At 35.2% G+C, this 24,137-nt stretch overlaps 1 protein-coding gene across 3 annotated transcripts in view; it reads left to right on the top strand.

The window, feature by feature from the left end:
• Positions 1 to 24,137, top strand: part of SCN2A (sodium voltage-gated channel alpha subunit 2) — a 138,402-nt gene that overhangs the window by 82,218 nt on the left and 32,047 nt on the right. For all 3 annotated transcript variants that reach the window (XM_043894754.1, XM_043894753.1, XM_043894755.1), the window contains 6 exons: positions 13 to 360; positions 4,238 to 4,370; positions 8,638 to 8,876; positions 10,727 to 10,900; positions 12,778 to 13,134; positions 18,245 to 18,724. In XM_043894754.1, the coding sequence (XP_043750689.1) occupies positions 13 to 360; positions 4,238 to 4,370; positions 8,638 to 8,876; positions 10,727 to 10,900; positions 12,778 to 13,134; positions 18,245 to 18,724 (1,731 nt within the window). The remainder of the gene's footprint in view (positions 1 to 12; positions 361 to 4,237; positions 4,371 to 8,637; positions 8,877 to 10,726; positions 10,901 to 12,777; positions 13,135 to 18,244; positions 18,725 to 24,137) is intronic.

The raw sequence follows: 24,137 nt of genomic DNA, 5'->3' as shown, positions 1-24,137 counted from the left end.
TGCTGTTGATAGTCTTTACTGAGCGTCCGTGGCTCCCTGTTCTCTCCAAGACGCAACAGTAGGGCGAGCCTTTTCAGCTTCCGAGGCCGAGCCAAGGATATCGGCTCCGAGAATGATTTTGCGGACGATGAACACAGCACCTTTGAGGACAACGACAGCAGAAGAGACTCTCTGTTTGTGCCGCACAGACACGGGGAGCGGCGCCACAGCAACGTCAGCCAGGCCAGCCGCGCCTCCAGGGTGCTCCCCATCCTGCCCGTGAACGGGAAGATGCACAGCGCCGTGGACTGCAACGGCGTGGTCTCCCTGGTCGGGGGCCCTTCTGCCCTCACGTCTCCTGCTGGGCAGCTCCTACCAGAGGTGAGACCAGGGAAGCCTGCAGCTCTTGGGGAGGGAGGTGTGGCTGGTGCAGGCGGGAATGGTTTTCCATTCCCACCTGTATGAGTTTTAGTGAGCCTACTCTTCAAAGGCCAAGGGTCAGTTCAGTCAAGTTATGAACTTATTTTGTCAAATTGTTCCTTTCAGACTTTTCTACAGATGAATTAAAAACAAATGTATGACAAAAACCACTACAATATTGTAAAGTAATTAGCCTCCAACTAATAAGAATAAATGAAAAAAAAAAACAAAAAAAAACATAGGTTGGGTCTCATAGACTGTAATGAGAAGACCTCCATCATTATTACCACAGTATCAAACTTGCCAAAAATATAGCAACAATTTATCATGCATTATTTTTAATTAATATAAGCAAAATAAATGCAAGAAATGATATAAATGCCCATCTTAAGCATCTTGTTATTTCTCATCCTTTAAAAGGAGTATTTGATACTTGCACTTGAAGTAGATAGTATTACTAAATGCATCTAAATTCTGCAAAACAAGGTTCTTCCTCTTGGCAAGTCAAAGTGCTATAACATTTTGGCACCCAGTCAAATGACCATTGTACATTTATATGGTAAAGAAGCCACTCGAAGTACCTGGTAAAGTGATGTGTTATAACTTAGAGTCGATTTCAATTTTTATATTACTGTCCTGAGTTTTTTTAATTAACATAATGGTCATAAATCATGCATACGGAACTTAGTGGAATTTAGTTTCAGCTAAATACCAGACACTGGGACATATTATTGACATTTCCTTCGTAAAACATAAATGCTTTTTAACTTTGGTATTAAATAAGATTTCATTTGCCAGTATAAAAAATTCTAGCAATTTGGTTGTACTTTATAGTTTACCAAATCATATTAAAATCTTCTTTGTATGATTTTTTTTTTTTTGCAAAATTTTCCTCATTATAGTTGGATGAGCTCTGCCAGTCACAATAAAATCATATGGAGTCAGCTTTCAGTCACCTAATAGAAAAACTTCTTACTTTGGATTATAGAAACAGCCATTGATCATTCTTATTTTTTTTGCCTGGCCTCTCCCCACCATTTCTCCCAGAGAGATATTCAAGTATCCTAGAATCAGATCAACTCATGAATAAAAATAGAACTTTATTGTGAAAGAACCTGGAAAAATGCAAAAGGAATGTTAACTTCTCTTAAAAAATAATCATGCCTAACTATGTACCAGACAGTGTCCAGAACACTTTCCTTGCATTAATTCATTTAATCCTCACAACAATACTTTATCATAGTTATTAATATTATCTCCATTTTACAGAGAGGAAACTGAGGCCTGTGCATGATGGAGCTAGGATTTGACCCTATATATGCTGGCTACTGACCCTACATTCTATCCATATTGCAATATTACCTCCCACTAATTTACTTTAAATTTTCTTAAATGGGAAAGAGATGGTTAAGGAAACAAACCCTTTCGTTTTTACCCAGTGTTTCTCAAGATTTATTTCGTCATCAGACTACTTGCCTCAAAATTCCCTGGGATACTTCTTAAAATGGAGATTCTTCATTTCCCCCTCCCTCCACCCCTGGCAGCCACCATTCTCCTCTGCTTCTCCGAGTTTGATAACCAGAGGGTCCAGCGTTTCAGTTATGCAAGATAAATAGGTTCTGGAGATCTATTGTATGGCATAGTGCCTAGAGCTAAGAATACTGAATTGTAAACTTAAAATTTGCTAAGAAGATAGGTCTTATGCTGTGTTCTCAACCCAAATAGCAACAGCAACAATGATAAGGCAGTGGAAGCAAACTGTAGAAGGTGATGGAAATGTTTATGAACTGATAGTGGTGATGGTTCACGGGTATATACTTATTCTTAAACTCATCAAGTTGTGAGTGTGAAGTATACATAGCTTTTTACATGTTGATAATACTTCACAAAAGTGGTTTAAAGGAAGAAATGAAGATTTCTGGGCCCACTCAGATTTACTCAGACCAAGACCAAAAGGCCAGGAATCAGTGATTTCTTCTTTCTTGACAAGCATCCCACATGGTTCTTACACATATTGAAGTATGAGTATTTCTGATCTTGATAAATGTTAATTGAGAACATGAAAATAAACCTACAACTTCTTTACATAAATGCAAGAGAATTTCAGTCCATTAGAAAATATTTAGCGTTTATCAGTAATTATCACTCCTATCCTATCACAGAGGGGGGAATAAATCTCTGAAGGCAAATTCGGGCAGTTTAAACAAAGCCTAGTTTAGTATCCATGCCCTGCTGCTTGGTGTCCACCCTTCAGCATTGCAATCAAGTGCTGTGAGGCAGGGCCCCGCACCATGGTGTGGCAGGAGCTGCAGAGGCAGACCAAAGATGTGGCTTTGCAAGACTGCAGAGAGAAAGAACAGAAAATAAGCAGCTGTGATCAAATGCTACCTTCCAGAGCACACAATATCCTGCACTTTCACATTAATTCAGTTGAAGCAATTTAATTTAAGAAAGAATTTCCTTGGTAATATCATTAGAGAGTTTGAAATCTAGCACTAAAAATTAGACAAATATCGGATAACATATATGATTTTGTACAGAGCAGAAGGGACTAGATGGCCTTTAAGTGACCCCATTTTTTTTCCTCCAAACTTTGACTTTCTCTGATGAGGCAAAATATTTTCAGTTCTGATGCAACATTAATAGGATGTTACTAAATTAAACTAAATTTTATAACTTTATCTTATACTTACAAGAGAACCCATCCTTGGCATTGAAACTGTAATTTAAGGCAAGACATCATAATGGGGGATCTTTGATTTTTAGAATGATATGATGAATTGATTCTTTTCTATTCCAAAATAAACTCACCAGAATTTCAATATGGGCAGAAATTTATTCCCACTTCAAGAGTTCAAGCAATGAAGTTAGCGATCACAGGAGAAAAAAGGGGCAAGACTCAAGCATTTCTAATGCAAGTCTGAGTGCTAATAATAAAGAAGAAGTCACTTTTATTCCTCTGAGGATTTTCCTTATTTATATAAGCAATATGAGCCTGTTCACCTACTTTATTGTGTTATCGGTAATTAACATTATTTTATTAACCTTGTTACCTCTAATACATACATAGTCAAAAGCAGAATTTCCACTCCATTAATAGGATTGTCATTAATGAGGATGAACATTCATTTAGGTCACCCTAAAATTAATTTTACTATGAAAGAAAAGTAAAATTCATGAGAAAAAATAACCCCTCTCGGAAACAAACCTTTTTAAATCAAAAAGTTGTCTCTTAGAGTTGAAAATATTTAACCTCATCAGGGAAAGGCAAAGTGTGAAGGTAAAAAAATGGGGTTGCTTAAAGGTCATCTAGTCCCATCTGCTCTATACAAAATCATATGTGCAGTCCTGTATCTGTACCTGTCTATAATGAACAGAAACATTTTAACATGGAATTCACACTTTAGGAGTGCTACTACTGATGCATATTAGGGAAACCTGTAAAGTTCTTTTCATTCATTGAACTACATGAATATATATAAAGATCTAATAATATGTGAGTAAATCAAGGAGTAATATGCTTCAGTTTGAAGTTCTAGATAGGATTGACTGAAATGCTAAAAGGTTATCTATCCCAAAAGAAGCAAGATGCCTCCAGCCCAAAGCTCCAAGATGGATGAATTAAAAAAGTCCATTTTGATCACAAACCCAGGCATCCCTGAATGCTGAGAATATGATGGGCTTTCAAACCCTTCCCAAGAATGATGATTCTAGCAATGTCTTAGTGAGCTGTTTATATCTGACAAAGCATACTGAATATTTGGCTAAATAACACCTATTGCGGGAACACTTTGGCCTTTAAAAATACTAGTTATTTCATATGAAATTTTGTTTTTAGGGCACAACTACTGAAACAGAAATAAGAAAGAGACGGTCCAGTTCTTATCACGTTTCCATGGATCTTTTGGAAGATCCTTCAGCAAGGCAAAGAGCAATGAGTATGGCTAGTATTTTGACCAACACCATGGAAGGTATGTCAAAAGTCTTACAGCACAGTTACTTGGTGGTGCCTTGGTAATGGTGATTAAAAAAACTTTCATAAATTCTAAGAGTTAAATTCTAACTGAATTGATACCACAATATTATTATTTCTTTTACTAAAGAAAAGTAAAATCCACATGCAATACCTCGATTCTGTTGTCTCGTATAGATTTTTACATTTAGCCTCCAGGAAGCTACTGCAAACTCAAGGTATACCTGGAATATAACCTTGGTAAATTAAGTTCTTAAACTGTTGAAGTTTGTCATGTGCATGACATCAAAAGGAATGTAATGATAAATGTTTATTTTTATAGTGATGCTAACACAGTTGAATTGTATTAACTGCTTGAGACTCAAGCTATAAACTCATTTGATTTAACCAGAAGTATAAATGAAAAAAGTGGAAATTAGGGTTTAATATTAACTACTTTGAAGCAAAGTTTTCAAAATTTTGAAAACTACTTTTGCCTCTCTCTCTGATCAGAGTTTAATAATATCTCAACTTTCTCTTTAGTTGCTGATTATATATGAGTAGTTAATACATTGTTAAGAGGTCTGGATGTTATTAATTCCAAAATAAAGAATTTGGGGACAGCTTGATTTGTGATCAGTTATTGACTCTGTGTATCTATTTGTGGCTCTGTAGTTGTTTCTTCATCAGTTAGTATTGATAATGATGTTTAGAATAACATTGTTTTAAAGACTAAATAAGACCTCATCCATAAAACATCTATGTTCCTGGAATGTAGAAGGCAGTCAATAACCAGTATTATTGGTTGCTTTATCATTGTTTTGTTAATTCACATGTTTATGCCTTTCTGTACTTGTTAATGAATTCAAACATCAACTATCAACTTCACCTTGGAAAATACTTTCATATAAAATGTATTCTATCATCCTCCCTTACTCTCCTTTGCCCTTCTCTCTCTTTCACCTTTATAACCCTCCCTTTCCTTCCCCTCCCAAGTATGTGTGTGTGTGTGTGTGTGTGTGTGTGTGTGTGTAGATGTGTGGAAGGAAAAAGAAAGATGGAGAATGAGAAAGAACACGAGCATGTGTTCATGCTTCTCTGTTAGTTGTAGTTTCTCTTAATACGGGATAGATTCTTGGAATAATTATTTTCCAGTCTGAATGCAAAGACCCCGTGATGTTTAATAATACCCAAAACCTGAGAGTCACAGCCAGGAAAATCTCACAATGTAGATGGCCATATATATCACAGCCATGTCAGTTGCTACAGTCCCAACATCCGTAATGTCCTAATGCAATATCAGAAATCTTTTCACTGATTTCTATGGGATATTAAACTCAGTACGTTCTTCCCCAACCTCGCCTGCGTTAGCTTGCACTCCCTCTTCCCCCCCAGCTGCCAGTAGCTTGCTCCTCCCTGTCCCTCCAGGTAAATCTTTTGAAGATTCTCTGGTCTTCTGCTCCTTGCCATAGCAAAACCACTGAGAGGAAGCTGCCAGTGGTTCTGCTACCGATGTCAGCAGCATGTCTGCTCCCTAAAGCAAGAAGTAGAGAAGGAGACAGGGTAAGTCTCAATTAACACTAATTTGCACTACTGATGGCATTAAGTTTGAATTAACCTAAGAAGTTACTTAAAAACATCAAGCCACCACCACAAAATTGAACTTATCCACTAAGATATGGAGTTAAAAATGAGTGCACACATTCCCATATCGCCCTCCATGAATATGTGTCTCATGGAATTGCTTAGAGTGAAATGATGTCCTAGCGATAAGAGTAACTTAGGAAGCAGGAGACTGAGTGTTTGGCTTTAATATCTGCAGAGCTTTTAACTTGATATTTTTGGGAGGAACAATGGCTGAGTTTTCATTCTATTTTTCATTGGTTGTGTAGAATGCAAAGCATACTTTTCTTTATTCAGTTATATCTAAACACTTTGAATCTGGCATTAATCAAGGCTGGTTGTTAGCTACATAGTGCACACAGGCAACTAGAACTGTCTTTAATATAGTACTTTTTGGTTCCTGATGGTGGAAAAGTGTCTTAGGTTGACATAATCTGTTTATCTGGGGATCCTTCCTTCTGAGTCTAATCGTGTTTTAGTTTACCTTTGCTTTTTTTAGCCAGGCTTGTTGACCCACGCTGACAACTTTTGTTTTCCCTCTTTTGAACTACAGCTGGGTTTCCATTGTCCAGGGTAATGAATAGCCTCCTACCTAATGACACTGTAGGAGATACACAGAAATGAATTGTTTCCTTTTCAAGTTTTTAAAATGCAAAAAACACATGGAAATATTTCCTGGTCACATCTTTGGGAGGAACAGTGGGAGGTGAGGTGGAAGCACTGGGGAATTGAGGGAAGCCAGCAAAGATCTAAACTGAGTTGTAAATGCGTCTCAGTGTGGATAACCCACCCAGGAATAATGGAGATGTGGCTGTAGTTCTCTCCTGAGTGCTTTGTTTTGTTTCAAAGTGTGATAATTCTTTTTTCCTTTTGGCATGAATAATTGAATGATTTTATTTTAGAACTTAACAACTCGGCTTCACTTTTTCCTGGTGTCAAGATGAGCAACACTGGCTGTGTTTTCCCTTTTGAACTTTTCTCTTATTTTTTTTCCACACAGTTTCCGTTTGCTTCTCTTTAGCTACTAAATTGCAAGTAGCATTTTAAAAAATACTTATGCTGACTGTACATAGGCAAAGAGATTTTTTTTTCAGTTCTCTTAGTTATTTACTGTAAATTATATTGTCCTTTTATCTTCAGTATAAATATGAGTTTATTTGGGAGTCTCAGCATCTACAAACAGCACATAAAAACTATATGTTTTTCTTCTGATTTACAACTTAACTATTCTTTATTGTTTACAAAATTACATATTAAGAGAAATGGAAATAAACTGGGTACTTAAAGTATTTCAGTATCTAAAGACACAATTGAAGAATCTGCTTCTAAATGGAATTCTGTGAAAAATAATCAGGAAATTAATTTACTTCAGTGAAGTAACAAACTTTATAAAATTAGTAGTAAATGTCTATCAGCAAAGCAAAAATCACCACCTATGGTAGTGTTTGTCCATTGTATGAATTCCCTTAAAAAGTTTAATTTCTAGTAAACTGTCCCAGATTTGGAGAGATATTCCAGTTGCCACAGTAGTAATACTAAATTGACCCAGAAGAGTCAGTTATGCTATTGATGAACAAAGAATTTTTTCCTCAATTTTAGTGCTCATCAGTCTCATGAGCTTTAGTGTTAATCAGGTCTCATATTTGGCTGAGCAACTAATAGTGTGTGATACTGGCAGAAAACAACAACTGTATCCTTTTCTTACTCAATAATTGAGATAAATATACCAAAGGAAAATAGTATGTAATTTCCCACTTTCTAGTTCTCCCAAATTCTTTGCCAATATTTACTTTTTCAGTATTTTGAGCATCACCTTAAAGATCTGTGCATTTCTGTCTTTTCTCTCCTATTATTTAGTTGAAATTCTTCTTGAAATCATTATAGTAGTTTCTTAAGTAAATGTGTCTTTATATGAAATCTTTTATCATAGGTTTGGTGTGATTGTTATTTTAACACATTAAAATAAATGCATTTCATGAAAATTTATTAATTATACATATGTCCCACCTAAAATCCTCTTGCATTTTACCAGTAGTGCATAATTCACATTTTGTGAAACAGTGAGGATCTCACTTTCTTAGAGTGGATATTTCCTCTTCTTTTGTGTCGTCTATTTAAATCAAGAAATGTGGCAGAAAAAAGGAGTTTTGCTGAGTTTAATATGTAATACTATATCTAATTAGGTTTAACCAGAAACTTTCAAAATTGGTGATACTGACAGAACTCTTTCATTAAAATACCCAAAAAACATATCTAATCCAGGAAACTGAAATTCATCATGACTAATAAAGCTTTTAAAGACTTCTCCTGAGAGACAGTCTTCCATAATATAAGTGTTCTATCTGGAACATAGATGGCATTTAAGTATACTCGACACAAGTCCTACCCATTAATTTTTGATAGCCTTGAAGATAATTATCAGATAGTTTAATGTTATAGATAGAATCTTGGAAACCATGTTTAACTAAGGTACATTTGTAAAGTTTACTAGCCCTTCGACATTTTTTATGACACCTAGTCTATCAGTGCTTTCCTGCTCAACCATCAAATTAACCTATAATGCCTTTTAACAACTTCAGAATTTTTTGAGTCACTTTCAGTTTAAACCAAAGGCCTCTTAAAAGGGAGGAAGCAGTTTTCATAAGTATTCTGTTTTCTTCCAGAACTTGAAGAATCCAGACAGAAATGCCCACCGTGCTGGTATAAATTTGCTAACATGTGTTTGATTTGGGACTGCTGTAAGCCATGGTTAAAGGTGAAACATGTTGTCAACCTGGTTGTGATGGACCCTTTTGTTGACCTGGCCATCACCATCTGCATTGTTCTAAACACCCTCTTCATGGCCATGGAGCACTATCCCATGACGGAGCAGTTTAGCAGTGTGCTATCAGTTGGGAATCTGGTAAGGCTCACTGAGGGTTACTCTGCTCATTGAAAGAATATATGGTTACTTTAATGAATTTCACACATCACTCTCAAATTAAATATGAATTAATTGGCCATATTTACTTGGGCAGCAAAAGTTCAGCATTACTTTTTTATAACAAATTGTATTGCTTCAGTTAAGCAGTAGAAAAGAGTCAAAGATTTTATTTATAGTTTGACTTAGAATTAAATATAAATTGCCCATTCATTAAAAAGATCACTATGAATTACAGGGGACATAGATCTATGGTAAAATGCTGTTGTGTTCCTCAGGTATTTAGAAGAGACTCTTTCAGACATGTTTACATTTGTCAAACAAATTAAGTCAGGTAATTTTGAAATATCTGTTCATACCTGAAGATGGATTTTTAAGGGAAGAAACATCATATAGAAGTTATTATTTCTGTTTGAATTTGTCCTATACATTTAGGAATTTATAAACTATTAAGTTTTGCATATTTCTTACTTAAAATTCTGTACTAACATTCATGGCTACATGGTAGAGTGATAGAAATGAAAGTCAAAATGAATAAATTCAGGTAACAAAAATATATTGATATCAATGTAAGAGGTTTATTAAGTTCTCATGAACCTCTCACCTTGATAAATGAACATATAGGCAGGTTCTATATAGATAGTAAATGATATATTCTGAAGGATGATACACAATATTTTTAGACTCTGAATTAACCATTATTGTTCTATTATAACCAGATAGGTCTTAACTGATAAAGTTACAATATATATTCTGACTACTTATTTTGTACCAGACATTGTGCTAAATGGTTTACATAAAATCCCTCTTTGTAGGTACCCACAAAGTCAGTCCTCAGGTAGCTACTATGAATGTCTGCATTTTACAGTGAGGGAATCTATACCCATGAGAAATTGACAGAGCAATGAAAGCTCTAAATACTGTATCAGAGGCTCTAAAAGATATTTCAGAGACTGTTTTAAGCTGTGCCCAAAAATCACAGAACTTTAGGAAAGGACAATAATGTTACCTAGTCCAAATTTTTTCACATATGTAGGAATCACCTCAACATTATCTATAAAAAAGTGAGCAAGGGATAAAATAAGCTTTATGGAGATGAGTATTAGGAAACAGCTCAAATGGGCTTAAGCAAAAATAAGCAAAATAAATTTTAAAAAATAATTCATTACTTCAAGTAACTAAAGTCCATTTGGGCATAGCTCCAGGTTTTAATCTGTCTAGATTCAAGTTCTCAATCAATGTCATTGGGAGTTAGCTTCTTGTGAGCTTTTTCCCAGTATGTTTCTTTCATCTCTGGCTGGATATTCTATTGATGGCAATGTTCGACCAACTTCTATCCTACTGACACAGCTCATTAAGCAGAAAAAGTATGCCGCCTAACTAGTATTTCTAACACAAGCCCAAGTATTGAATACCATCAGCCTGGTTGGAGTTACAGAACCATTTCTAAGCCAGTCAATCTGGTTCTAGGGCTAGAATGCCCTAATAGGTAATCATTTGGTGAGTTTTTGGAAAGCTAGGGAGATCAGAGGCAAAGTCAGGGTGTTGACTGCAATGAGTTACCTGAACCTTTCACTTAAGAATATAAAAGTAAGAATATTAGTTTTATTGTCTTAATTCTTATATTCTTTATCACTTGATAAACCTTAACTATAGTAAACAATTAAATAACAACTTGAATACAAACCATTTGAGGATACTAACTTCCTGGGTCTAAACCAATTTTTAAAACTCAGAACTAAATTGTGACTTGTTGGGAATAAATTAAATTGCTTAATAGTTATTTTTGCTTTCAAGAGTCTTCACTCATGTAATAAACATTTCTCACTTAGGTCTTCACTGGGATCTTCACAGCAGAAATGTTTCTCAAGATAATTGCCATGGATCCATATTATTACTTTCAAGAAGGCTGGAATATTTTTGATGGTTTAATTGTGAGCCTTAGTTTAATGGAACTTGGTTTGGCAAATGTGGAAGGACTGTCAGTTCTCCGATCATTTCGACTGGTAAATTAACTGAGAGTAGCCATAATATTTTTATAAATAATGTAATTAGTAGTCACTCTTTTCTTGTAAAACTTGCAAGATTTCCCATAGCTTTAATTTTGTTTGAATATATTTCTAACAAAGCAGATGGTAATTTCTTCTTCATTACAGTTTTAATGCACAGGTTAAGTTTAATTCAAATGAACAGCCAATAATTCTCTCCTTAGTAATTGAATGTCAAGGCTAATGGGAAGAGAGAAAATGGAGGTCATACATAATCCCAAATCAAATTAAACAACACAATACATACCTCTCAGCTATATGGGGTTTGCTTAACCATAATAAGGGGCTTGACTGGGGCTTTGGATGGGCTCTTCTTTCTACCAGAGGCTAAGAGATTATGAAGTTGCCCAATTTGCCCCCATAGAATTCAAGACTCAGGACTGGGTAGAGGGCACAGAAAAGAGGACAGAGCGCCTATTCATCTGTGCCTTCAGCCAGGTCAGGAAGTCGCCAAATCCACTCTCTAAGAAAAGTTGCCTGTATAATATTTTAATTTTAAGGAAAGGATCCTTCATTTGTTCTTTATATTTAATGAGTTTAGGGATCTTTTTAAATTAAGAGACAAAAAAAATCACTGGACCCATTTCCATTTAAAATTTGATATTTTTTATTGTGCTGTTTATTTGAATTGGCTCCAGCTTTTTGTGATTTATTTTCAAACAACAGTCATTGTATATAGGTAGTAAAGATAGATTCCTATAGGCAACCTACCTTAATGGTGATTAGTTTCAAGAATTTATAATCAAGTCTGTTTAGAAATTTCCTTACTACTTTCAAATATTTGTTAAGATCCTTAGAGCTGTGATTTCCTTTCCTAGTCTTTGGCTGTGGATCTAATTTGAAGTTAGAAGAATAAAAGAAAAAAAATTAGCAGTGATTATATAACAAGTAAATATGGGCAACTACTTTTAAAAAGCTTAGTAAGTCTTTATGATAATGTGATGGAGTCTAGGAAAGTACAAAGCATAATATCACTAATGTTCTTGCTTAGTATATCAGGCTGTTTTGCATTAATTATTCTCTGGGAATAAATTAAAAATTTTGGTTCTTATCTTTGCTCCTTTGGGTCACTTAGTTGCCATTAAATAATGCACTACTCTTAGCCTGATATTTACAGAAGCATCAGAAATAAAATGCTGATACTGTTTAATGGTAAATCGTACTCTAGAGGTTTCTATGAGCTATACAACCAATGTATCAGGCATAGAGGTGGCAAGCCATTTACGCACTATAATGAGTTGATTAACTAAATCACTGAAGACATAAAGGTTGACAAAATACAGCTTTTTATTCAAGTTCAAGTATTTCTTATTTGAATATAATAAATCTCCTTTGAAATACAGCCTAATATTACAACATGCTAAAGGTCAAAGCAGTCTAAGATTTAAAGAAATTAGTTGGTTTTTCCTTTGTATCTTCCCTAATTTAAGTGTTAATGTTGTTTACACTTGTGCATTTCAGCCTATTTCAGGCACACTGAAAAATATATCCACTTTTGGCTTTTAAATAATGAGAGTCTCTACTAGAGCCTCTACTTCTCTGAAGCAGTTTCTGCTAATTAATCACCATTAATTTTAGGTATTTCAGTTCCTTACAGAAAAACAAAAAGAATAGTATAAATGCTTATGTAAGATTCTGGAATTTAAATGCCAATGAAAAAAACTGTATTCTTATTTTATTTATAATATATACTATTTCAGAATGAAAAATATAGACAACAGTTTGGCACACAAATAACCCACCACCTAAAACTGAGACATTGTAGACTTTATCTGTAAACAAATATACAAATTCTTCCAAATGCAGAGCAATAATGACCTTGTTTCTGTTTTCAGCTTAGAGTTTTCAAGTTGGCAAAATCCTGGCCCACCCTGAATATGCTAATTAAAATCATCGGCAATTCTGTAGGGGCTCTGGGTAACCTCACCTTGGTGTTGGCCATCATCGTCTTCATTTTTGCCGTGGTCGGCATGCAGCTCTTTGGTAAGAGCTACAAAGAATGTGTCTGCAAGATTTCCAATGATTGTGAACTCCCTCGCTGGCACATGCATGACTTCTTCCACTCCTTCCTGATTGTGTTCCGGGTGCTGTGTGGAGAGTGGATAGAGACCATGTGGGACTGCATGGAGGTCGCCGGTCAAACCATGTGCCTTACTGTCTTCATGATGGTCATGGTCATTGGAAACCTGGTGGTATGTGGTAAAACATTTTTCTCATTTTCAGTAAAAGATAATGTAACCATCAGGAATGTTTTGTATATATTTTTTAAATCAAGTTTCAATTCTTCATGATGGCAGGAGTCAGTTATAGATCAGACTAAAGAAATCTACATGAACTCTTTTTAATATTTGCTTACATTATTTTAGATTTTTTCCAGCTATATTGAACTGTGATTGACACGTAACACAAACTCTTAAAATACCTTTTGAACCAAAGTTGTTCTTCATCTCTGTACCTCTTACTGTTCCATGGAGAGGGCCATTTTTGGCTTTTATCTTTCAGTTCTTGTGCTAAAGCATGGCAGTGCTATTAGACAGTCATTCATTTTATTTGTAAATACTAACAATACTGTCACTTGAAAATGTTTCACATTTGGGTTCTCTACAAGTTGGAGTTTAAAAAAAAATAATGATCATCTTAGTCCATTGAAAGTACATCAGTATTTGTTGCATAGAAACAACAATATGAACAAGTAACACTGACTCAAGAATCATTTGTTATCATTTCTGTGTAAAATGAACTATGCCCAACACACGTCTACTGAGTCCTGGAGGCCTGGGAACGATGGTAGGACAATATATATGGCGCAGTGATAGGACATTTACTCAAACAGGAATAAAAAGAGTAAGTGAAAAAAATGTGAAAACAAAGTGTTATATAAAGTTCACAAGATGGAAATGTTGCTTTGCGCTTGCAAGGATCATCACAGAAAGCTTTGTCAAAGAGTTCAGACCTGCAAATATCTTTAATTGAAATGTGAGAAGAAAGTAGACCATCCCAAGCCAGGAAATAGTGGACCCAGTGGTTGGGGAAGAAAGGACAATAGATTTATGTGAGAGGGATCAGACTCTTATATGTTCAATTTATTATACTAAGTTGCTTGACCAGGCCCCAACTTAGTGGAATAGAACAAGGACTTTTGTAACCAATATTTTGAAGTCTACAAATTTATAGACTTCATTTTCTTTCACATTAAAAGTAACCTCCAATCCCCCAGTCAGTTCACTTCAGTGACTCAGTCATGTCCAGCTGTTTGCACCCCCATGGACTGCAGCATGCCAAGCTTCCCTGTCCATCACCAACTCCCAGGGCTTACTCAAACTCATGTCCATCAAGTCGGTGTTGCCATCCAACCATCTCATCCTCTGTCATCCCCTTCTCCTCCCACCTTCAGTCTTTCCCAGCGTCAGGATCTTTTGGGTCTTTTCAAATGAGTCAGTTCTTCACATCAGGTGACCAAAGTATTGGAGTTTCAGCTTCAGTATCAGTCCTTCCAATGACTATTCAGGACTGATTTCCTTTAGGGTGGACTGATTGGCTCAGTCCCCCAGAGGAAGAGAAAAGGAAAAGGGAAAAAACAAAAAAATATCATTTATTTGTATTTTTTGCAATATTTCAGTCTTCTCAGTATCCTGTTGTTAATTCTGACCTGTTCTTAAAATAACAAGAAACATGAATAGTGTACAATCCAGAAATGTGAACAGTGGCTTATAACAATACACATTTATTAATTGTCTCATAGTTTCTGTGGGTCAGAAATTTGGGAACCACTTACCTGGTTCTGGCCCTGGGTTAGTTAAAAGATTTCTATCAAAATGTTGATGGGAGACAGTTATCTTGACTAAGATTGAAGAATTGACTTCTAATAAGGCTCACTCTCATGGCTGTTGGTGAGAGGTCCCAGTTCAGCCTTACTGGCTGTTGGTAGAAGGCTTCAGCTTCTCTCCACGTGGATCTTGCTATAGAGTTGATTACCTTCACAACATGGCAGTTGGCTTTTTCTGCCAGAGCACAAGACACAAAGCAAAGGGCAAGGAGGAAGCTCCTTTTATGTTCTACTCTTGAAGTCACATGCTGTCACTTCTGCAATATTCTGTTGACTAGTCACTAAAAAGAGCTCACATTTAAGAAAAAGGGATTAGACTTTAAGTTTTGAAGGGATGAGCATCAAATAATTTTAAAACCACTACAATTCCAGATATAACTTGCTTGCTTTCAGAAGATGCAAGAATGCATGGAATAGGAAGAAACGGTCACAGGGCTATCTAGAAGAAAAACAGAGAAAATGTTGTTGGTTTGTATTTTAGATTTGATTTGATTTCATTTATATGTTTGGCATACATTGGAAGAAGAGAATAGAAGGCAGAGAACAGAATCCTTTATGCCAGCAATGCGTGAGAATACTGGACACAAGCAATGAAAATTCATAGTGGGGGTAGCAGAAAGTGTTTGAGGCCAAACTGTGTAGAGTTTAATTTATGAAAAGGCTGATTATGCATTACCAAATTGAATATTTTTTTCCTATAGACAGTTGAAAGCTACAGATGTCTTTTTATCAGGAAAGTGGCAGTGAGCAAGTGGAATTTGGGTAGAATTTATGTAGCCAGAAAACACAGTGAATTTAAAGAAATTCAACATACCAAATATCATCTTTAGTTTACTGAAATAGGGCACATCTCTCTAACGGTACAAAAGATTTCAAGTTGAAAAGAGAATTTCAGGAAGTATTCATACCTATGGATGTCATTTATATTAATTTGGATTGCTACATATACATAAAATGGTATAACAGATAAAATAATAATTTCCACCTATTGGCTTACATTTAAATTCTGTACCTTTTTTAAAAAATTAAAGAAACTCCTTATTTACTAGAAGTTAAAATGTATCTCTCCTTTTGTGATACCTTGTATATGTTTTCTGGAGTAACTAAGGTGGTAATAATATCTGTCATGTTTATCACTATTAAGGAAGTATGTTCATATCACATTTCCTTAACTAAGACTGACTGAACCTGGTGCACTGCTTCCTACAATTCTTCCTTCTCATCATCACCAAAAAGGTTAATGTCCCCCAAAGACAAGCTGACATAACCTCCTGTAAACACACATAAACTTCCATGTAATGCTCGACCACAAGAGGTGTAAGTAATCACTGCCTAGTCCACACACAAGACAGAGGTGGGGCTATAGATTGCTTTTCCCAAGCTATCATCTTGGTTTATTAACACTGTGGCCAGAAATCCTCTTACAGGTTCAAGACAGGTGCTTCAGAAAGAGAATACATTTTTTTTTGAAGATTACCACATCTAGAAGTAGCCACCTCTATCTCTAAGTGGGGCATTAGCACACAAGAGGGATGTGCACGTGAGTTTTTCTCACCAATTAAAAATATTGATACAGACAATATGTTTCAATCTTGAATCCCAAACAGAAATTATTATTCCAAGAGAATAATTTGGGGACATATGAAAGAAACAGTTCCACTCAGTGAGCTATCAAGTCTGTCCATGACCATGTGCAAAACAGGATCCCAGTTTTCAGTTCCTGAGTAAGGTTGTTGAACTGTATTCCTTTAAATTGCCTTTGGTCACACCCACCACCTTGGTCAGCTGTTACGCTGATCAATACCCTTTGGTAATAAAGGAGGTCTAGAAAAAGGGATTAGATTGCAAACAACAAAAGACAGATAAATTGAAGACAGGCTAACAGAGAGTAGGTTGGATCATAGTAACAGTGATGTAACAGCTAAACTTTCTCAAACTGGCACTTTACCATGTCCCAGTAGCTTTGTGAGGGCCGCGTGGATCCTTTAACTGAATCCTGAGAACAATCTTGTAAGCTTAGCACTGAGAAAGTTGACATAAACTTGATTCTTACCCATTGCTTTAATTCTAATGTGAAAAGGGAATGGGCCATAAGATATAACAGTAATGACACGCAATAGATACCTGCTCCAGTGCTTTGAGAGGAACTATAGTCGGATCTCACTCTGGGAAGGTTGACTAATATTTGTCAAGAAAAATTTCCCAATAGAAAAAGTTCATTAATGAATTAATAAATCAAATCTAGAAAAAATTATGGTACCAAAATTCAGTTTTATTATGGATAAAACCCAAAATGTAGCATTTAATTTTTTCTCTTTCATCTATTTTTATCCAAATAATACATTCAAGGCAAATCACTATAAAATACAACTTTATTGGTAAATTTCAGATGTGAAGGAGCAGATCTTAGTACGAATACTAGCAACCATGATATGGTAACTGAAAGATGTCAGTATAGACTCACAGAATTATGAGTAGTCCTTGTTGGATCTTATAGGTTTTTGCCTTTCTTAACACCATTGGTTAGACTGACTCATAACTAGTTAGACAAAGGAACTCTGAGGCTCATTAACCAATTAGAAAGATAGGAATATAGCAAGAATGCAGCATCCTTTTCATTGGAGTTCTACTTAAAACCTTTCCTAGGATTCCTCTTCTGTACTGTTTACTTTTTGTCTTTGGACCCCTTCAGAGCCATATCCTTTTTGTCATTGTTCTGTCTGTTTGAATGATCAAGGACTCATATACTTGGTCTTGTGCCAATGAGAGTGCTCTATTTCTTAGTAAATTACCTCTTTTTGAGTGTACATAGCAGATTTATGGTCACTAATCTTTTTGCTAACCCATATCAGTGGGTCCTATTTTTGAAGACTTAAGTTGTTAAAATAATTAGTGGTCTGTAACCATTTCTTTATACTATTTCCAACTACTGTATAAATCTAGTGGCCATGATTTTCTGAACCAAAAACTGAGATTTTTGATCTGTTGATAGGTATGTATTTTTTCTAAATTGACAAATTATCTAAAGTGCAAGAATAGGTACAAACATAAAAATAAAATAATATTTAAATATAGTGGAATCATCTTTGGTTCAGGAATAAAAGTATAGTAAATTATCAGTGTCCTGGAAAACCCAGGTTACATGGGGAAAATACTTAACATCCCTAATAAAACTTTTTTTTTTCTTTTTCATTGTATAGTTATCTAGATAGCTAAAATTTTTCGTTTGGGATTGAACTTAATATAGAAGTTTTACATAGCAGTGGTTTTAGTAATCTTGCAATGACTAAAATGTAAATAGTGTTAATGTAGTATTATTGGCCGGGTATTTTTTTTTTCCAGGATAGCTTATCATAAATTAGAAAGAATATCTATTAGCAAAAAGTGAGGTGTAAGAACAACTTTGGAAAATATGTAGTTCGGAGCAATAGAAACAATGGAATGTTTTGATCACCAGCTTTCCTATTGTGTTTTAGGTTCTGAACCTCTTCCTGGCCTTACTCTTGAGTTCATTCAGTTCTGACAATCTTGCCGCCACTGATGATGATAATGAAATGAATAATCTCCAGATTGCTGTGGGAAGGATGCAGAAAGGAATCGATTTTGTTAAAAGAAAAATACGTGAATTTATTCAGAAAGCCTTTGTTAGAAAGCAGAAAGCTTTAGATGAAATCAAACCTCTTGAAGATCTCAATAACAAAAAAGACAGCTGCATTTCCAACCATACCACCATAGAAATAGGCAAAGACCTCAATTATCTCAAAGATGGCAACGGAACTACCAGTGGCATAGGCAGCAGTGTAGAAAAATATGTCGTGGATGAAAGTGATTACATGTCCTTCATAAACAACCCCAGCCTCACTGTGACTGTACCAATTGCTGTCGGAGAGTCTGACTTTGAAAATTTAAATACTGAAGAATTCAGCAGCGAGTCAGATATGGAAGAAAGCAAAGAGGTAGGACTTTCTACATAAGAAGATATTTTGGTATTATGTTTGCTTTAAATCATCCAGACTTTTAAAAATTATTTTCTTCCTATAAGAAAATAGGAAATACCTATTGATACAATTTCTGTGGCAAAATTGGTGATAGATAAATTGACAATATAATAGTATATAGCTAAACAAATGATAGTTAACTCATTCTTTTAAGGAGTCACCATTCTGAGTTGCTGATGATATTAATATTCAGGTTAATATAAATTTTAAAAAAGATTTTAAATAATTTTTGATTTGTGAAAATTGCCTCAGTTTATCTACTTTCTTCCTTATAATTTTCCCATGATGGTATTTTATTGTGTGTACTAGAAAAATGCTTGGTGAGGGGCAGTTCCAATCCTCATTTTGCTACATTCTTTGCTCTTACGGAATAACATCAAATGTGATTTTATTTAGTTTTCACAGGCATATTTTTAATGGAAGTATCATTGGGATCTTGGCTTGATATTTACTTGTAGTTTCATGTTTCCTGAAGTAAACAATTTTTTGAAGGACGTGAAGGTAGTGATGAAGAATCAGGTTGAAAATATCTTTAACCCTACTGAGCACAGTGCATGCTGTATAAATGTAAAATTCTAAATTTTCCAACTATAGTAAGACTCTTGGTAGTTTAAAGAATTCTTTGATTTACTAGAAGAGTCTAAATACCAGGGTATATTCTTGGTTTATTTATAGATTAATAAGCACATGCTGGGAATAAAGAGAAGGAATTTAAACCCTTAATGTTTGTTTACACAGAAATGAAGCCAGAATTCCCAGCAATTAACACTTGCATAAACAAATAAAAATAACAACCAAAAACAAAGATTCATTCTTTGTTGTCATTTTAATTGATTGGCAGGAAACAGAAAGGCCTCTATTATTATTCTCATCCTAAGAATGATGATTTGGGAGAGTTGGAGACACTGAAGGATGTAATTTAAGTAGTGAAACAGTGTCACAAAAATTAGGGATCAGTTAATAAAATTAGAGCAAAAATGTATTTCTAAGAAAGGAACCTTAGATTTTTTAATCAGTTTTACTGTATTTCTCCTATATAATAATGGGAAAAGATGCTATTTCTGTTTGTTCTTATTTGTAAGATAGTATTGCTAATTCAGGGATTAGGTAGAAGTAGGTATTAAACATTAACTTCAGAGAAAGTTTAAATATAATTACTAAAAGTAACATTTAGGTAGCAAGATCATGCTGCTGCTGCTAAGTCGCTTCAGTCGTGTCCGACTCTGTGCGACACCCATAGACGGCAGCCCACCAGGCTCCCCCGTCCCTGGGATTCTCCAGGCAAGAACACTGGAGTGGGTTGCCATTTCCTTCTCCAATGCAGGAAAGTGATAAGTGAAAGTGAAGTCGCTTAGTCATGTCCGATTTTTCGCAACGCCATGGGACTGCAGCCCACCAGGCTCCTCCTTCCATGGAATTTTCCAGGCAAGAGTACTGGAGTGGGTTGCTATTGCCTTCTCCAGGTAATACCTAGTATTACTTTTGTGACTAGAATTGTCACAAAATAACAATGAGATTCAAAGGGGAAATTTAAAAAACCTTATAGCCTGGAGCAAATAATTGCTGTAATTAGTTGAACTCAAATGTACACTAATAAGATCATTATTTTAAAGCTGAATAATATCTTAATATCTAGTTAATTAAATTTTGGATAAGTGTATTTGGCTGGGCTATGCTGAAATGGTGGGGCCTAATTTCTTGTATTGTAAGTTTCTAGAAACTAAGGGTTAGTCACTTAGTGTCTGACTCTTTGCGACCCCATGGACTTCCCTGCCAGGTTCCTCTGTCCATGGAGTTCTCCAGGCAAGAATACTGTAATGTGTAGCCATTCCCTTCTCCAGGGGATCTTCCCCAACCAGGGGTGGAACACAGGTCTCCTGCATTGCAGGCAGATTCTTTACCATCTGAGTCATCAGGGAAGCCCAGACACTAAGGTCAGCATTTAGAAAATAGAATTGGGTCATTAAATTTTAATATGTAGTCCCCTCTCATTATTTTACCTAATAGTAAATATCTCCTTTAGAATAAGGGAGGTCAATGTTTATTTTTATATATGTTTAATTTAATTCAGCTGGCAAAGAATCTGCCTGCAATGCAGGAGACCCCAGTTCAATTCCTGAGTCGGGAAGATCCCCTGGAGAAGGGATAGACTACCCACTCCAGTATTCTTGGGCTTCCCTGGTGGTTCAGATGATAAAGAATCCACCTGCTGTGTGGGAGACCTGGATTCAATCCCTGGGTTGGGAAGATCCCCTGGAGGAGGACATGGCAACTCACTCCAGTATTCTTGCCTGAGGAATCCCCATGGACAGAGAAGCCTGGCGGGCTATAGTCCATGGGGTCACAGAGCTGGATATGACTGAGCAACTAGGCACAGCACAGCACATGTTTAATTTATGGTGTTAATTAAAAATGAATTATGAAGAATCAAACATTGAAGTCGCCAGTCCATTTAAACCTTTGGCTAAGTTTGAGTATCTTTTGAGGTAGGATAACTTGACATTCGCTATTCTTAATTTTCAGAAATTTTAAAACCTCAAACTTCTCCAAAAGAGCATGTATTTTGCCTCATCTCCAACCATTGTGTTTCACATTAGAGAAATATCTAGTAAGGTGGGGCTTATAGTAGGAAAAATCAAAACTTCTTATCAGTTTCTCTTGTAAACATTAGACTTTGTCATGTGTTTTCCATTTGAGTTAGGTATTCCAGAATAACACATGTGAAGACACTGCTTTGGAATGGGAGGCAGAGAGTTGGTCTGCCAGTTGAAAGTAGAATTATTTTGTTGTTTTAGCTGTGGAGTCTTTTTAGTACTTGTGTAGAGATTGCTACTTGTGTTTTAAAATATATTATTTGGTAAAATTTTCATTTATGGCTTTATGTAAAACTTCTTAAATATAAACTCATAAACAAATAAAGGATTAGAGCAATAGTCTAGGAAGGGCCTATGTTCAAGTTCCAATCTTCTGGCATTTTGGTAACGCTACACTAGAAAACAAAAGAGGACTGAAACAAGTATTCAAGAATTACAAATATTCCCACCTGAGATATCTTTTTAGGGTTCTGCCTTCACGTTAGTTTTGTCTGGTAATTTTCTTAATTGGTAGGGTTGGATTGTGGTATTAAATATCACATGTGAAGTATTAACAAATGGAATAAGATATCATACCGAATGATTCATACTGAATGATATTCTTTTTAAATGATTTGAAATATTAAAGGAAAAAAATGAAGCACCTTTTAATTTTTGGAATGCCTATAATGAATCCCTTCTTATAAGGCAGACTAACCAAGTGGACACAGAGGTTATTTAGGTGTTTGAACTAAATCCTCTTCTATTTTATCTTTGCCAAATTTGTGTGATTCTTTGACAACTTTCTGTAGATTCTCTAGAGTATATAATTTTAAATTCATATGGTAATTGTATGCTTTAACTAAAGTTACTGTGACCGTATGTAATGTAATTCCTTTCATACTTTTGATTTCAAATGCTTGATTTCTTTTATAGAGTTTTAATAATTTAAGCCATGCTTGAATGATTATTTTTCAAAGTAAAATTTACTAGTGCAATATGGTGACCTTCACTGCTTACCGTTCTTACTTCTCACAGGGGTAAAAGCAAGCTGGAGCCATCAAGAATGCAGCTCTGGTGTTTTTTAACCAGCCAGAGACTCCTGCCACCACTTTTACCCAGGTTACCTAAGCAAATTGTACATATATAAATATAATTAGTTTCTAAATGAATTTTGACTGGCCTGCATGTTACTCAGCTACATTCCTTGCCCATCCATTGGCAGTGAAATAAAAACATGCACAGCTGCTCTTATGCTGAGTCATAAAGCATGGTCAGGCAAGTCTGACAACCCTAACTTTTTAAAAATGAGGTAGCTGCTAATTTTCTTACATAGATTTTTATAGAAATTACATTCAGTGAAAAATAAAAGTGCATGTGTTTATAGATTATTTAATTCCATTTAACATTACAGAGTTTTGAACATGCTAAGGGTCTAAAGGAGAAATATAAGGTACTCTTTGAAAAATTCTTGCAGGACGCTTTCACTCCTCTGCCCTTTTCTTAAGTAAATAAAGCCCCTAGGAGAGTACTTTGTTGGTAATTTGTTGTTCAGTGCCATATTAAATTTTTCTGAAGGGTAATCTGCAAGTTAGAGCAATCCCTTATTCATGTGCAAACTTTCTAAAGGATGTTTTAATGTGATAATAATGTAAATGGAATGTTATATTTTTGCTGCCAGCAGCACTGGTACAATTTTTATCTGCTTCATTTCAGAGAAAATGGTATTGCTCTATTTAGCACTTGACCAAGAGTATTTTGCCTTTAGAATACAATTCTCCTAGAGAATCTGTTGATATTTACCCCTAAAATTCCTGAGAATGAAAAAGGAAATGAGTTTCTTTTGTACACCAAAAAGAAAAGATAGGAAGGAAGAAAAAGAAACAAACAAAAATGTTATAGATGGTATAGTCATTCTGAAAAAAGATCTGAAATCTACTTTCTTCATTGTATTGCTCCTCTATACTTTATGTTTTTGTCTCTCCTTTGTTTCATCTAAAACTTCTGGGAAACTTTCTCTTAAAGAATATTGTTTAAATATATCATGCAACACAATTCATATAGAAAGAAAACCAATGTGAACTCTACTCCTTTCATATTTATTAGATGAAGGGACCTACTAGTCATTCAGCTAAGGCAGTGAGTGTAGGCTCCATTTAGCAGAACTTTCACTTCCTGATGTTTAAATCACAGTTTTCTCCTAAAATATGTTAACCAAATTGCTCAACCCAATTTAATTTCTTTCAAGAAATGTTAATTAAATGCTTTGTAATTTAGATGCAGTTTCCTCTCCTTCTGCCGTTAAAAGCATAAAACAACCCTAACATAAGCACATTTGGCTCTTTGGGTGCAGCAACGATCATGGATTTGGGGTAGCATTTTAAAAAATATTTTGGAACAAAATATTCAGTCACTGGCACTCTATATTCATGAAAGATAATACCCTATATACTGGAAGAATGAGACCAATATCATTAATCATATAAATTAAGACCCCAAATAAAACAGATACCCATATACACAGTAACTAGAGAGAGTTATTTTTTCCTGTTATGCATTAATTCTTCAGAAAAGTATGAAATTTGACTCCTTAAGATAATAGCTTCTTTTTCCTAGTTTCTTAGAAAGAGGTTTCTTAGAATGGTTTCTTAGAAAGATTAGTTTTCTTATTCTCTGAGTTATTATTGTTGTTTTTGCTAAGTCATGTACAACTCTTTCGTGACCCCACGGAATGTAGCCCACGAGGCTTCTCTGTCCCTGGGATTTCCCAGGCAAGAATACTGGAGTGGGTTGCCATT

Source organism: Cervus elaphus, chromosome 33 (genome assembly GCF_910594005.1).
Source record: "Cervus elaphus chromosome 33, mCerEla1.1, whole genome shotgun sequence".
Classification (NCBI taxonomy): Eukaryota; Metazoa; Chordata; class Mammalia; order Artiodactyla; family Cervidae; genus Cervus; species Cervus elaphus.
The sequence above is the reverse complement of the archived record's forward strand: the minus strand, read 5'-3'. Positions and strand labels throughout refer to the sequence as shown.